The sequence below is a fragment of the Schistocerca gregaria genome, chromosome 2 (assembly GCF_023897955.1).
Source record: "Schistocerca gregaria isolate iqSchGreg1 chromosome 2, iqSchGreg1.2, whole genome shotgun sequence".
Classification (NCBI taxonomy): domain Eukaryota; kingdom Metazoa; phylum Arthropoda; class Insecta; order Orthoptera; family Acrididae; genus Schistocerca; species Schistocerca gregaria.
The window spans coordinates 448200378-448216066 of NC_064921.1; the positions used below are offsets into that span (position 1 = coordinate 448200378).

The 15689-nt window shown below is 36.7% G+C and overlaps 1 protein-coding gene across 1 annotated transcript in view; it reads left to right on the forward strand.

The window, feature by feature from the left end:
• Window positions 1-15689, forward strand: part of LOC126325567 (phenoloxidase 1-like) — a 180408-nt gene that overhangs the window by 87331 nt on the left and 77388 nt on the right. Inside the window, exon 10 of the mRNA XM_049995261.1 lies at window positions 8362-8526. Coding sequence (XP_049851218.1) covers window positions 8362-8526 — 165 coding nt within the window. The remainder of the gene's footprint in view (window positions 1-8361; window positions 8527-15689) is intronic.

Sequence of the window (15689 nt, forward strand, 5' to 3'; positions counted from 1 at the left end):
AAAGGAAGGGAAGGAAAACTGATAGGTAAACATGGTATGCAAGAAAGGAATGAAAGATGAACCAGCCTGGTATACTTTTGCATAGAACATAATTTAGTCACTGTCAACACTCCAATTAACAATAATGTAGAAAGGTTGTAAGGTAGCAAGAACTTGAGAAAATTCTGGTCATATGTAAAGCAGCTAAGCAGCTCAAAGGCTTTTATCCAGTCACTCATCAACCATACTGGTATGGTGGTACAAGACAGCAAAACAAAGGCTGAAATTTTAAATTTTGTGTTTAAGAGACCATTCATGCTGCACAAGTCCACAAAAGTACCATTGTTTGAATGTCATATAGGCTCTCATTTGGAGGACATAAAAATAGGTATCTGTACCATAGAGAAGCAACTAAAAGAGTCGAAAACAAATACATTACCAGGTTCAGATGGAATACAAATTTGAATTTACAGAAAGTACTCTGCAGCATTGGCCCCTGACTTATCTTGCATTTATCACAAATCTCTCACGAAGAAAAAAGTCTCAAGCAACTGGAAAAAAAGTGCAGGTGACTCCTTTATGTAAGAAAGATAAAATAACAGACCCACATAATTATACATCAATATCCTTAAGATCAATTTGATGCAGAATTCTTGGATATAATAAATTGCCTTGAGACAATTAAAGCTTTTGTTTACAAATCAACATGAATTTGGAAAGCATTGGTTATGTGAAAATCTGCTTTTCCTGTTTCTCATGTGATAATCTATAAAGCATGAATGGAGAGCAACAGGCAGCGTCCATATTCCTGGGTTTCTGAAAAGTTTTTGCTATGGTAGCCAACTACAGAGCTTTGACAGAGGTTCAAACATATGGTTTAGATTCCCAGATATGTGTGTGGCTTGAAGATTTTTAATTAACAGAACCCAGTATGCTGTCCTGAAAGGTGATTAGTCATAAGGAACAAGGGTATCGTCAGGATGTCACAGGTAAGTAAGGGACCACTCTTATTCTCTGACAGGTAAGGTGAGCAGCAGTTTATTGTTGTTTGCTGATGACTCTGTGGTGTATGGGAAGGTGTCATCCTTGAGTGATTGTAGGAGCATACAGGATGAGTTAGACTGAGTTTTTAGTTGGTGTGATGAATGGCAGCTTGCACTGTAGTAGAAAAATGTAAGGTAATGTGGGCGAGTAGAAAAGACAATCCTGTATAATGTATGAATATAGCATTGGTAGAGTGCTGCATGACAAAGTCCCGTTGACTAAACATCTAGCCATAACACTGAAAAGCAGTATGAAATGGAATGAGCTCAGAAGCTGGTAGTAGGGAAGGTGAGTGCTCAACTTTGTTTCATTGGGAGAATTTTAGGAAAGTGTAGCTCATCCATAAAGGAGGCAGTGTGTAGAACACTGGTGTGATCCATTCTTAAGTACTGTTCAAGTATTTGGGATCCCCACCAGGCCAGATTAAAGAATGACATCAAAGCAGTTTAGAGGTGGGCTGCTAGATTCATCACTGTTAGGTTCAGTCAGCATGCAAGTATTATGGAGATGCTTTGTGAACTCAAATGTGAATCCCTGGAGGGACAACAATGATCATTTTCCTAGGCACTGTTGTGTAAATTTAGAGAATGAGTATTTGAGGCTGCCTGCAGAATGATTCTACTGCTGCCAATTAGCATTTCATATAAGGGCCATAAAGAAAAAAATTGAGAAATTAGGGCTCATGTGGAGGCTTTTAGACAGTCGTTTTTCCTTGCTCTATTTACAGATGAAGCAGGATAAGAAAAGACTAGCAGGGTTAGGTTGTACCCTTCGCCATGCACCTTCTGATTTTAATGAACTCCACTTTCAAAAAATCTGCTTTTAAGGAATAAAAATGACTTTCTGCAATTTAAAACCAGTTTTTACACATTTCATAATGTGTCTAAGTGAGCTTCTGCTGGTTTTCAGTTTCGTACAGGTTCACACTTTGTGTCGTGTGATAGCTATACATGGTAATCAATTCTTTTGATCAGCACATACGCAGATTCTCATTTTTTGCTCAGTAATGCAAATTCCCCTGTACCAACACTGGAAATAGCTTTGAACAAATTTGAAAGCAATTTCTGTTCTGCCTACCACACAACCCTGGTCACATGATCTGGTTTCACAATCACTGAAGTAAGAAGCGTAATATGGGAAGTGTAGTTTTCGTTGTTGCCAAAATTATTAGTTTATTTTTGTGGACTACTGCCTTCACCACAGAAATCTTACAATTCAGTAAAAGCTGATGATCATTCATATTGTTGTAGACAATTGTAACATAAACCTTTCCAACCTGAAGAAGTATGATTTGGTGCCATCTTCATTGTGTGGCATACTCAAAAACAAGGGAGCATCATTAAATGCCAAAGCTAGTGGTTCCTGTGTATGCAAAAGAAAGAACATCCACATATCAATGTTCAGTGATATAAAAACTATTCTTTTAAAATGGTTTCAAGGAGTGAGCAGGCACAATGTAAGACAAGGCTTGTGAGATTACCCTGAAAATAAGTGTTGAAAATTTCTGTTTATTCAGTGGCGGGTTAGATCTCTCTCTCTCTCTCTCTCTCTCTCTCTCTGTCTCTCGCTTTTTTTTTTTTTAAAAAAAAAAAAAGAAGTCATAGTCTCTCTTTTCAGAGTATAAGTGGAGAAAGTGAGGCTGAGGAGGTAGAAAGTGTAAAACACTGGAAGAACACTATAATGTGATTATTGATACAGCGTTATGCATCCAGTGACATTTTCAGTGCAGAGGAAACTGGTATCTTTTCAATTTACTTCTTGCAAAAATCTGTTCCATTTGTTAGTTCCTTGTTCCATAGATAAAATCATAATTAATCTAATGATGTGGAATGTGTCACAGCAAAAAAAAAAAAAAAAAAAAAAAAAAAAAAAAAAAAAAAAAAAAAAAAAATAAAAAAAAAATAAAATAAAATAAAATAAAATAAAAATGCCATGAAGTTGAAAAAGGAGTAAAGAAAGAATGATTGCACTATTGTGCATAAATATTGCTGGAAGTGGACAGATGTCTTCACTGGATAAATCAGAGTGTGTGATACATCCATCAGCCTTGACCAGTAACATCATATCATTTCCAAAGATGAAACACACACACAAGATTTTAAGATGGTGACCAATACTCATAACTCTTCCCAGTGGCTCAAATATAATCACAAAGTATGAAATTGTGCAAATTCTTATTTATACTTACAGAAAACCATGAGACAACTGTGAGACAATGGGGGTGAGAAGAGAGAAACTAATAAACATAGAAGCTAATGGGGAAACTGTGGGAAAACTAAGGTTTTTGATAAGCCGAATATGATATCTAAGCTAACTGGAAAATAACATTAATAGAAAAATATTGAAACCGCAAAAATGAAAGAAACAAAATGTAATCAAAAACCATGAAAACTAACAACAAACAGTATCAAAAACATGAATTTAGCTATTTAGCTCATTGTGAATGAAATCCAAAAAGAAACAGCACTACACAGATAGCAGATTTGGGTAGTTTCCCTTACTCAATAAGGCAGATGCTAGACGACTCCCAATTTATGCCTTTGAAAATTTGATACACAAAGAATTAAAATACTATCACACTCAGAACAAAGGTTACACAATTCACAGGCAGGTGGTGCTCATGACTTCCCTCCTTTGGGCAACTGACAGCTGTGCTGACAGGAAGTCCATGTGGCAGCAAACTTTAAGAAAATAAATTTGCCAAGTCTTTGTGCAGTGGATCTCGTAGTAGACAGGAGAAACACTAAGAATTAGTAATAGTAATAGTAGTAGTAGTAGTAGTAGTAGGTGCCTTGTTTCTAATTATGTCTTCCTATGCTCCATCACATTTTTATCACAGTATCATTTCTGTCTCCTGTTTCCATAATATGGTCTTCATGTTCATTTCCTTTGTGTAGCCCTTCTATATACTCATTCTAACTTTCATCCTTCCCATCTTTGCTTAGTGGTAACTTTCTGTCTGAGACCTTCATATTTATGTGGCTGCTTCTCATTTCTCCAAAGGTTCCTTTAATTTTCCTATAGATAGAATATGTTTCTTCACTTGGTCACTCATGCATGCTTCTATTGCTCTGCAATTCTCATGTAACCATTTTTATTTTGCCATTTTATTTGCAAAGAAGGGAAAACACAAAGATGGAAGAGCAGTATTTAGAGGGTGTATTCAAGGGTGATGTACTTGAGGACAATATTATGGAAATGCAAGAGCACGCAGATGAAGATGAAATGGGAGATATGATACTACATGAAGAGTTTGACAGAGTACTGAAAGTTCTAAGTCTAAACTAGGTGCCGGGAGTAGACAACATTCCATTAGAACTACTGATAGCCTTGGGAGAGCCAGTTGTAACAAAAATCTACCGTCTGGTGAGCAAGATGTAGGAGACAGGCGAAATACCCTCAGACTTCAAGAAGAATATAATAATTACAATCCCAAAGAAAGCACGTGTTGAGAAATGTGACAATTACCAAACTATCAGTTTAATAAGTCACAGTTGCAAAACACTAATGCAAATTCTTTACAGACGAATGGAAAAACTGGTAGAAGCTGACCTCAGGGAAGATCAGTTTGGATTCCATAGAAATATTGGAACACGTGAGGCAATACTGACCCTACGACTGGTCTTAGAAGATAGATTAAGGAAAGGAAAACCTACATTTCTAGCATTTTGTAGACTCAGAGAAAGCTTTTCACAATGTTGATTGGAATAATCTCTTTCAATTTCTGAAGGTGGCTGGGGTAAAATACAGGGAGAAAAAAGCTATTTACAATTTGTACAGAAACCAGATGGCAGTTATAAGAGTCAAGGGGCAGGAAAGGAAATCAGTGGTTGGGAAGGGAGTGAGACAGGGTTGTAGCTTATCCCTGATGTTATTCAATCTGTATATTGAGCAAGCAGTAAATGAAACAAAAGAAAAATTTGGGGTAGGAATTAAAATCCATGGAGAAGACATAAAATCTTTGAGGTTTGCCGATGACATTGTAATTCTGTCACAGACAGCAAAGGACCTGGAAGAGCAGTTGGACAGAGGGAGGCTTGAATGGAGTATATAAGATGAACATCAACAAAAGTGAAAGGAGGATAATGGAATGTAATCAAATTAAATCAGGTGATGCCGAGGGAGTTAGATTAGGAAATGAGACACTTAAAGTAGTAAATGAGTTTTATTATTTGGGGAGCAAAATAACTGATGATGGTCGAAGTAGAGAGGATATAAAATGTGGACTGGCAATGGCAAGGAAAACGTTTCTGAAGAAGAGAAATTTGTTAATATTGAGTATGGAGTTAAATGTCAGGAAGTTGCGTGGAGTGTACCCATGTACGGAATTGAAACATGGACGATAAATAGTTTAGACAAGAAGAGAATAGAAGCTTTCGAAATGTGGTGCTACAGAAGAATGCTGAAGATTAGATGGGTAGATCACATAACTAAGGAGGAAGTATTGAACAGGATTGGGGAGAAGAGAAGTCTGTCGCACAACTTGACCAGAAGAAGGGATCGGTTGGTAGGATATGTTCTGAGGCATCAAGGGATCACCAATATAGTATTGGAAGGCAGTGTGGAGAGTAAAAATCATAGAGGGAGACCAAGAGATGAATACACTAAACAGATTCAGAAGGATGTAGGTTGCAGTAGGTACTGGGAGATGAAGAAGCTTGCACAAGATAGAGTAGCATGGAGAGTTGCAGCAAACCAGTATCAGGACTGAAGACCACATCAACAACAACAACAACAACAACATTTTGCCATTTTGCTCTTCCAGTCACTCTCACTTTTGCCTGCTTCAGTTGATGGTTGTTTGTATGTATTTTCTCATTTGATTAATTAAATTCAATATCTTGTGTGCTATTGAAGAATTTCAAACAGATCTTGCTTTTTCCTCTGTTGTTCCTCTGCTGCCTTCAGTATTTTAACTTCCAAAGTTACTGATTCATCTTTTATCATGTTCCTTTCCCCTTCCTCAATCACACATTGCCTAATATTTCTTAAACCAAGTTAATAAATTATTCTCTGTGCAAAATTCTACCAGGCAGCTTCCTCTGTCATTCGTTTCCTCCAGTCCCTGTTCTATTATTTTTCCTTCTTTCCCTTTTCCTGCTCTTGAATTTGAGTCCGCCATAACTACCAAATTTTCAACTGCATTGTTGACCACAATAATTTCTTTTATCTTATCATATATTCTTACAATCTCTTCATCATCTGCACAGCTACTTGGCGTACAACTCATACTACTACAACAATGTATTCACTATTCTGTTCACAGTAGTTCTCTTGCATTCCTGTTTTCATATCCATTATTAGATTTTTTACTGTATTACCTCTGTTAGATCTTCTGTTGAAAATCCTGTGTACAGTTGGACAGAATTCTTGTTCTGCATGCACCACACTTCACTAATTCCCATTGCATCTAACTTCAATCTACATATTTCTCTTTATAAATTTGCTTAGCTACATGTCTGCATGGATTGGGAATCCAGAAGTGTATGCTATGACCCACAGAACTGCAGGTTTGTTTTCATGATGAAAATGTTGTCTTGAGTAGTCCCCAGAGATGAAAATGGAGAACTGTTTTTCTTCAGATTATTTTATCTAAGAGGGTGCCATCATCATTAAACCACATATTAGAGTTGAATGTTCATAAAATATAATGGTCATGATTTTCTGTACCCTTCAGCCATTCAAAGTACCAACATTGCAAGGCCTCAGTACAGATACCAATCTAGGTGCACTTATCTGTGTGAGTGAGGTAAGCAAACCATCCCATCATGGCAAAAGTCCTTGGTTCATAAGGATACACAAGAGAGTCATTGAAGAAAAGGTATTTCACATGCTTTCTCTCTTTCACTCTCTCTCTTTCTTGAGCAGTACAATTGTTGTGTTGTCTGAATTTAAAAAACCAATAAAGAAATGTTTAAAATGAGGTACCGGACTATGAAGATAATGAATGTGATTAAAGAGTAATTAATTTTAGTGAGGTGATCAAAGGACAACCTAACAGTCCTTTAACCAATATTTACTCTCATTCCTCATGTGCTTATTAGTCTCTTCTTCTCCATTGTCTGAACAAACTTAGCAGTAGTGAGTCTTATTGATATTGTAAGTTGTTTGCAATAGCTCACACCTATAGAAAATAAAACTGCAAAACCAGTAACATCCTTGCAGCTACATTGCAGACCACTTATGTCATTTACGGTTCTCCTTTAGATTGCTTTTATGTTTCACTACCACAGTTATATTATATTTAACTTTTGATGTTTTGAATATTGTAGGCGTCAAAGAAATAAGTAAATTAATTAAACTTAACACTAGTATCAAAAACATATGAAGCTACATCTACTCCTACCTGAAACATAGGTTTTGACTTATTGGCTACTTCCAACCATTGTTCCTCACTTTTCTTGGAGTTACACAAATAATGAAGAATGGTGAAAGACAGTCTGTCCCATCATCTGAGTAGAGAAGGTATGTGATCATCAGAACTTGGAAGACAAAGACGGAAACAAAGTCATGTGCACTCATAACAGTACACAATGCAGTAGAAACTGTCTGCCAGGCGCTTAAGTGTGATTTACAGAGTATCCATGTAATGTAAACGAAGAAATATTCCACTCTTGTAGATAACTGTTACACAAACATACACGAATCATCACTTGTACTTTTGTTTATGAAGTATGAATATTCTCTATTTGCAATTTATTTTGGTCTAGGATCTCTGTATAAAACATCCAAGATCGCCAGCCTTTTTGCACATGATTTCTACCTTTATACATATCTTTGAGTAAACTACAAATGATCCATTATTTGTAGCTTTATAAATGACCATTAGCATTATTTTATGGTAAACACAGAAACTGTTTTCATATTCCAACAAAAAGCAGCTACAGTGACACAGTAAATATCCCTAGGGTGATGTAAATTCTCACGCATATGGGATATAGGCACCACCGTAAATGCCAGATTGCCCATATTCTTATATTTGGGCACCTTGATCTAAGTGTCAGTGCTTCTAGTTCTTGTAAGTTAAATTTTAAGAAGTTTCAGAATTTGGTTTAACAACTGGTTTTACCTAATCCAGTGATATCTCTGAATTCTTATAAAATTGTGTTACATAAGTATTATGCTTTGTTTACCAAATACTAAGTGTGAACCAATTTAAAATTATTTGTATTGCAACTAATGTGAATAAAATTTTTACAAATGTTGATAAAAATTAAACTATGGAAGGAGACTTACGAGAAAGCTGCTGGCAGGTCAGCTGCTTGTTACAAGTAGTCAGTTCATGCTTTCAAAAATATGTGGAACTAATTTTCTGTGAAAATTCTGCTGTTTTTACAGGATAAGGGAAATACAGTGCCCTTAACTGAAAATACTGGCATGGATATTCTGAGTCACATATTACAGTCAACTATACTTTCTATTAACCAAAATTACTATGGCCAGCTGCACAACTTTGGGCATCTTGCTATTAGCTGGATTCATGATCCTGATGGAAGAAATCTTGTGAGTATTTAAAAGAGAAAGTATCATTTATCACCTCCTGTGGAAAGATTTTACAGGGGCATAAAGGTCAGGGAAACAGTTTCTGAAGGATTAAGGATTACGTACTTTTGAGTGATAGCTACAATCAAAAACTCTTAATATCATCAGAGACATTTGTGGAACATATTTCAGTCAATGATTACAACAGTTTATGGAATATACTGTAACAGAAAAATGTACAACCTAGCTTTAGCAGAAAAATACTGTTTTTAGATGAAAGGAGAACTCAACCAACAGAGCCAGGGAAATAGACAGTAAACAAGGTTAGAAAGAGAAACAAGAGTAAGTCTACTGAAGAAAAGCTAACTTGTATAGGTTGTAATCATAAAACGACGAGGTGTGCTGCAGACCATTTAAAATCAACAGTTTGTGTATTGCTTGAAATAACACATGAAGCTTTTTATATATGCATATAAAATGGTAGCAGAATGATTCAGAATTGTAACTTATTATCTGAACAATACATGACCTGATCTTCTTGCTATATTTCCTGATGCCGAGGATTTCTTTGTAAAAAGGAGTAAATGACTAATACATTTTTTTTGGTTTAACACCACTGTTTCATAAATTTCTGATCTTTTTTTTATAAATACTTAACAGTGCAAGTGGTACAATGTAAGGTTATAATAGTTGGTTAATTAGACTTATAGTTAAAAATTACAGGTTCACAAAAATTTAATTTTCTCAGTACACTTTACAAACTGCCTGGAAATGTTTTATCATAGATACAGTTTTCAAAGTTATGTTCCTTTGTTATGAAATTCTGTAAAATTAGTACAATTAACAATAGTTTTTAATTAGACTTTTAGTATGTTCTAAATACATTGAGATGAATTTTTCTGCCATATTTAAAGAGTCAAGCATGAGAGTTCTATGCTATACATCAGTTTTCCTTTTTGCAAAGTGTAATTGTGTATGCTTTTGGGTTGGAATAGTTACATGTTTATTTTACAGAAACACAAGTATTATCATAACAATAATATGTTTCTCAAAAAGTCTAATAACATTTCATAGTTCTTTGCAGCACTTGATAACAAATAATTAAGTATTAACAGAAGATCCAAGCTCTTACACTGTTCGCATTTTGAGTCAGCAGTTACTAGCATTTCAGCCCATTAAATTTCAAAATTTATTGTGACTTAAAACTCAGAATGATATTTTGATGTTGATGGATTTTCTAATTATAACCTGCATTATCATTTTTCTCTAGAAAAGTCATATTTTTATTGATGAGAAAGCACATTATCATTCATACTACAGGACGGATGATCAGCACATATGCAAAGAAGGTGAAACAGCTGATGAATTACGTGACATTGCTTTAGGGTTTATCTTTGTATGACTGAGCATTACATTGTTGTAATGATCATTAGAGATGGGCAGTTACCTCAGCTGGAATATAATGAGAGAACATTTTGTTTTTCGTATTTGATGAAGATACAGTTCACTATATTTCTCTAGTGGCATTTGTCATATAAAATTTTGTCACACACTTCAGACTGTTTTAATGGCACGCTCCTTGCAAATGTAGTTTGCTTACATTGCCAGTCTCTAATCTAAATGGGCAACATATTCTCATTAGCAGTTGATAGAAATATTTATGGTGCTGGGAAACATCTCCCTCACATATAGAACAGTTTATGTATCTTGTAACTGGAATGTAGACCCACCTAACACCAGCCATATGTGTCAAGTTGGTCAAGAAACAAACACCAGCACATCACAATGTTTGATTGTGGGCAGATCATAAGTGCCCACAATATGGGGTACTCCATCACCAAAGAAGCAAAGGCAATTAGTTTTTCATATGACATATGCTAATCATGTACTGTAAGTACATTGATTTAAGGAACACCACTACTGTTATAGTCAACTGATGCTGATAACATTTTGTAGATGACAGGTGTAACATTCAACTGTCCCAGATTTTTATAGGGGATACATGGACAACATCCCCCCATGAACCATTGACCTTGCCGTTGGTGGGGAGGCTTGCGTGCCTCAGCAATACAGATAGCCATACCGTAGGTGCAACCACAATGGAGAGGTATCTGTTGAGAGGCCAGACAAACGTGTGGTTCCTGAAGAGGGGCAGCAGCCTTTTCAGTAGTTGCAAGGGCAAAAGTCTGGATGATTGACTGACCTGGCCTTGTAACAATAACGAAAGTGGCCTTGCTGTGCTGGTACTGCGAACGGCTGAAAGCAAGGGGAAACTACGGCCGTAATTTTTCCCGAGGGCATGCAGCTTTACTGTATGATTAAAAGATGATGGCTTCCTCTTGGGTAAAATATTCCTGAGGTAAAATAGTCCCCCATTTGGATCTCCGGGCGGGGACTACTCAAGAGGATGTCGTTATCAGGAGAAAGAAAACTGGCGTTCTACGGATCGGAGCGTGGAATGTCAGATCCCTTAATTGGGCAGGTAGGTTAGAAAATTTAAAAAGGGGAAATGGACAGGTTAAAGTTAGATATAGTGGGAATTAGTGAAGTTCGGTGGCAGGAGGAACAAGACCTATGGTCAGGTGACTACAGGGTTATAAACACAAAATCAAATAGGGGTAATGAAGGAGTAGGTTTAATAATGAATAGAAAAATAGGAATGCGGGTAAGATACTACAAACAGTATAGTGAATGCATTCTTGTGCTCAAGATAGATACAAAGCCCACGACTACTACAGTAGTACAAGTTTATATGCCAACTAGCTCTGCAGATGAGGAAGAAATTGAAGAAATGTATGATGAAATAAAAGAAATTATTCAGATAGTGAAGGGTGACGAAAATTTAATAGTCATGGGTGACTGGAATTCGGTTGTAGGAAAAGGGAGAGAAGGAAACGCAGTAGGTGAATATGGATTGGGGGAGAGAAATGAAAGAGGAAGCCGCCTGGTAGAATTTTGCACAGAGCACAACTTAATCATAGCTAACACTTGGTTTAAGAATCATGAAAGAAGGTTGTATACATGGAACAACCCTGGAGATACTAAAAGGTATCAGATAGATTATATAATGGCAAGACAGAGATTTAGGAACCAAGTTTCAAATTGTAAGACATTTCCAGGGGCATATGTGGACTCTGACCACAATCTATTGGTCATGACCTGTAGATTAAAACTGAAGAAACTGCAAAAAGGTGGGAATTTAAGGAGATGGGACCTGGATAAACTGAAAGAACAAGAGGTTGTACAGAGTTTCAGGGAGAGCATAAGGGAACAAATGGCAGGAATGGGGGAAATAAATACAGTAGAAGAAGAATGGGTAGCTCTGAGAGATGAAGTAGTGAAGGCAGCGGAGGATCAAGTAAGTAGAAAGACGAGGGCTAGTAGAAATCCTTGGGTAACAGAAGAAATATTGAATTTAATTGATGAAAGGAGAAAATATAAAAATGCAGCAAATGAAGCAGGCAAAAAGGAATACAAACGTCTCAAAAATGAGATCAACAGGAAGTGCAAAACAGCTAAGCAGGGATGGCTAGACGACAAATGTAAGGATGTAGAGACTTAACTCACTAGGGGTAAGATAGATACTGCCTACAGGAAAATTAAAGAGACCTTTGGAGAGAAGAGAACCACTTGTATGAACATCAAGAGCTCAGATGGAAACCCACTTCTAAGCAAAGAAGGGAAAGCAGAAAGGTGGAAGGAGTATATAGAGGGTCTATACAAGGGCGATGTACTTGAGAACAATATTATGAAAATGGAGGAGGATGTGGATGAGGATGAGATGGGAGATGCGATACTGCATGAAGAGTTTGACAGAGCATTGAAAGACCTGAGTCGAAACAAAGCCCACGGAGTAGACAACATTCCATTGGAACAACTTACAGCCTTGCGAGAGCCAGTCCTGACAAAACTCGACCGTCTGGTGAGCAAGGTGTATGAAACAGGCGAAATACTCTCAGACTTCGAGAAGAACATAATAATTCCAATCCCAAAGAAAGCAGGTGTCGACAGATGTGAAAATTATCGAACAATCAGTCTAATAAGCCACAGTTGCAAAATACTATCATCAGTTCTTTACAGACGAATGGAAAAACTAATAGAAGCCGACCTCGGGGAAGATCAGTTTTTCCATAGAATTACTGGAACATGTGAGGCAATACTGACCTTACGACTTATCTTAGAAGAAAGATTAAGGAAAGGCAAACCTACGTTTCTAGCATTTGTAAACTTAGAGAAAGCTTTTGACAATGTTGACTGGAATACTCTCTTTCAAATTCTAAAGGTGGCAGGGGTAAAATACAGGGAGTGAAAGGCTATTTACAATTTGTACAGAAACCAGATGGCAGTAATAAGAGTCGAGGGACATGAAAGGGAAGCAGTTGTTGGGAAGGGAGTAAGACAGGGTTGTAGCCTCTCCCCGATGTTATTCAATCTCAATATTGAGCAAGCAGTAAAGGAAACAAAAGAAAAATTTGGAGTAGGTATTAAAATCCAGGGAGAAAAAATAAAAACTTTGAGGTTCGCCGATGACATTGTAATTCTGTCAGAGACAGCAAAGGACTTGGAAGAGCAGTTGAATGGAATGGACAGTGTCTTGAAAGGAGGGTATAAGATGAACATCAACAAATGCAAAATGGGGATAATGGAATGCAGTCAAATTAAGTCAAGTGATGCTGAGGGAATTAGATTAGGAAATGAGACACTTAAAGTAGTAAAGGAGTTTTGCTATTTGGGGAGCAAAATAACTGATGATGGTCGAAGTAGAGAGGATATAAAATGTAGACTGGCAATGGCAAGGAAAGCGTTCGTGAAGAAGAGAAATTTGTTAACATCGAGTATAGATGTAAGTGTCAGGAAGTCGTTTCTGAAAGTATTTGTATGGAGTGTAGCCATGTACGGAAGTGAAACATGGACAATAAATAGTTTGGACAAGAAGAGAATAGAAGCTTTCGAAATGTGGTGCTACAGAAGAATGCTGAAGATTAGATGGGTAGATCACATAAATAACGAGGAGATACTGAATAGGATTGGGGAGAAGAGAAGTTTGTGGCACAACTTGACGAGAAGAAGGAATCAGTTGGTAGGACATGTTCTGAGGCATCAAGGGATCACCAATTTATTATTGGAGGGCAGCATGGAGGGTAAAAATTGTAGAGGGAGACCAAGAGATGAATACACTAAGCAGATTCAGAAGGATGTAGGTTGCAGTAGCTACTGGGAGATGAAGAAGCTTGCACAGGATAGAGTAGCATGGAGAGCTGCATCAAACCAGTCTTAGGACTGAAGACCACAACAACAACAACATGGACAACATGGATTAAATCACTCAACAATTCAGTGATGGGCAACAAGAACCAATGAGCAGCCATACTATCTTAGAAAGAAAATTCACTATGACACAGAGTGTGGATTCTAGGCTTCTGCAAACCAGCATATAAATAAATAAATAAAATGCTGCAGTAGTCATTGTCAGAACTCTTCATCTCTTCATCACAATAATTGGACAAAATCTATCAGGCCATCAGCCAACTAAGGTGAATTGGACATATCCGTATCACACTGTGGGATACTGCAGATGCTGTGATGGCTAACTCATCCCGAAGAAACCAGTGGTGTGAATGACAGAATTAGAATGTTGATGAGTAAATGCAAAATCAAGAATCTCAGATGCAAGATAGTACTCATGAATTGTTTCCAGCAGTTCCTTACTGAAAAACAAATAGATAAGGATAACCAGTATATCTAGAAACGTATCAAATACAGTCCTGCAAAACTGTTATGACAGACACATATTGAAGAAATTCAAGGGAAACTTTACCATATGATTATCAGGAAAGTACTTTGTGTGAAAAATATGACCTGATGACCTGTTAATGCTGGCACTGTTTAGCATTAATGGATCATATTTTTCACATTTGTAATAATAGGAACAGGATTTTAACAGAACTGAATCAGGTTTAAGTGCCAACTTGTTAGTGGACACAAGCATATGGTGGGGAAAAAAAATTATGTGCTTCTGTTCCGGCACACATGATCCCAGAGCTGAGTCATCTGAACCATCAATAAAAGCAAAACAGCTAACGAAATCAAATCTAGTTGGTAAGTGTTGTTATGTGGTCATTAGGCCATTATCTGAGGTATGTTTCTGTGCTTAAGCGTTTGTCTTCTAAAATATTTTGTAAGTTGGGTGTACATTTTTTCAGGATCAACAATAAACCTTGCAGATGATAAAAGACAGCCAAATGCATGTTTCTGTAATTCTTGCTGATATTTACAATCATTATTTATCAGCTAGTGCTACTGTTGATGGGATGAGTTTCCAGATGTCACCATGTACCCCATTACAATACAGTGCAACAGTCTTCACTTTTGACATATCGGTAAACAATTCAAGAGCCAAACAAAGTATACTAAATATTGTGGCTCCCATCAAATTCATTCTTGTTACACTCCCAGTGTTACATGTGTCAACTGTAATGGTGAACAATTCACATTAGGCAAATTATGTGTATTATAGGGTAGAAGGAGAATGGCACACGATTTATGTATGACAGAGTTTCATTGTTTAATTATTTATTTGCTATCATATCTCTGATTGGCCACCTAGAAACTAAAAGCAAATTGTACAGTAGCTATGTCATTCACAGGAATGAGAATAAGAAAAGAAAAAAGTGTGTTAATTACATAACAAATAAAATGTAGGAATAAAAACTGATTGTATAACAAAAGTCTCAAATTTGTCTAATTCTAAATTAAATCTATCATTTTGACCTGGATATCAGCCCACAGTATGTAGCCTACATATTACCATAGCATAGTCTCATGCTCTGGTTCTCTGCGACAAATGCTGTTGGTTCACAGATGTGCAATCTGTCATTATTTTTTATGTATCCTCTTTTCTATATAATAATCTTTTTCTTGTATTTAACTGTAGTTGTGTGATGCTTATCACAATGGTCACTTTGAACATTACATGGGCTATCATGTCTTGGTATCAGCTGTCATGTTTTGTCCACAAAGAGGAGCTCTCATGGAGCTTCCAGAATGTGACACAGCTCTCATATTTCCCACTTTGAAAAATGAATGAAGTATCTGTACACTCTGTGAATATTATGCCACCTGTTGCACATTATTTGTGAGAATGTACTTACTACTTTGATTCATGACAGAGCTGTTTTTTACAT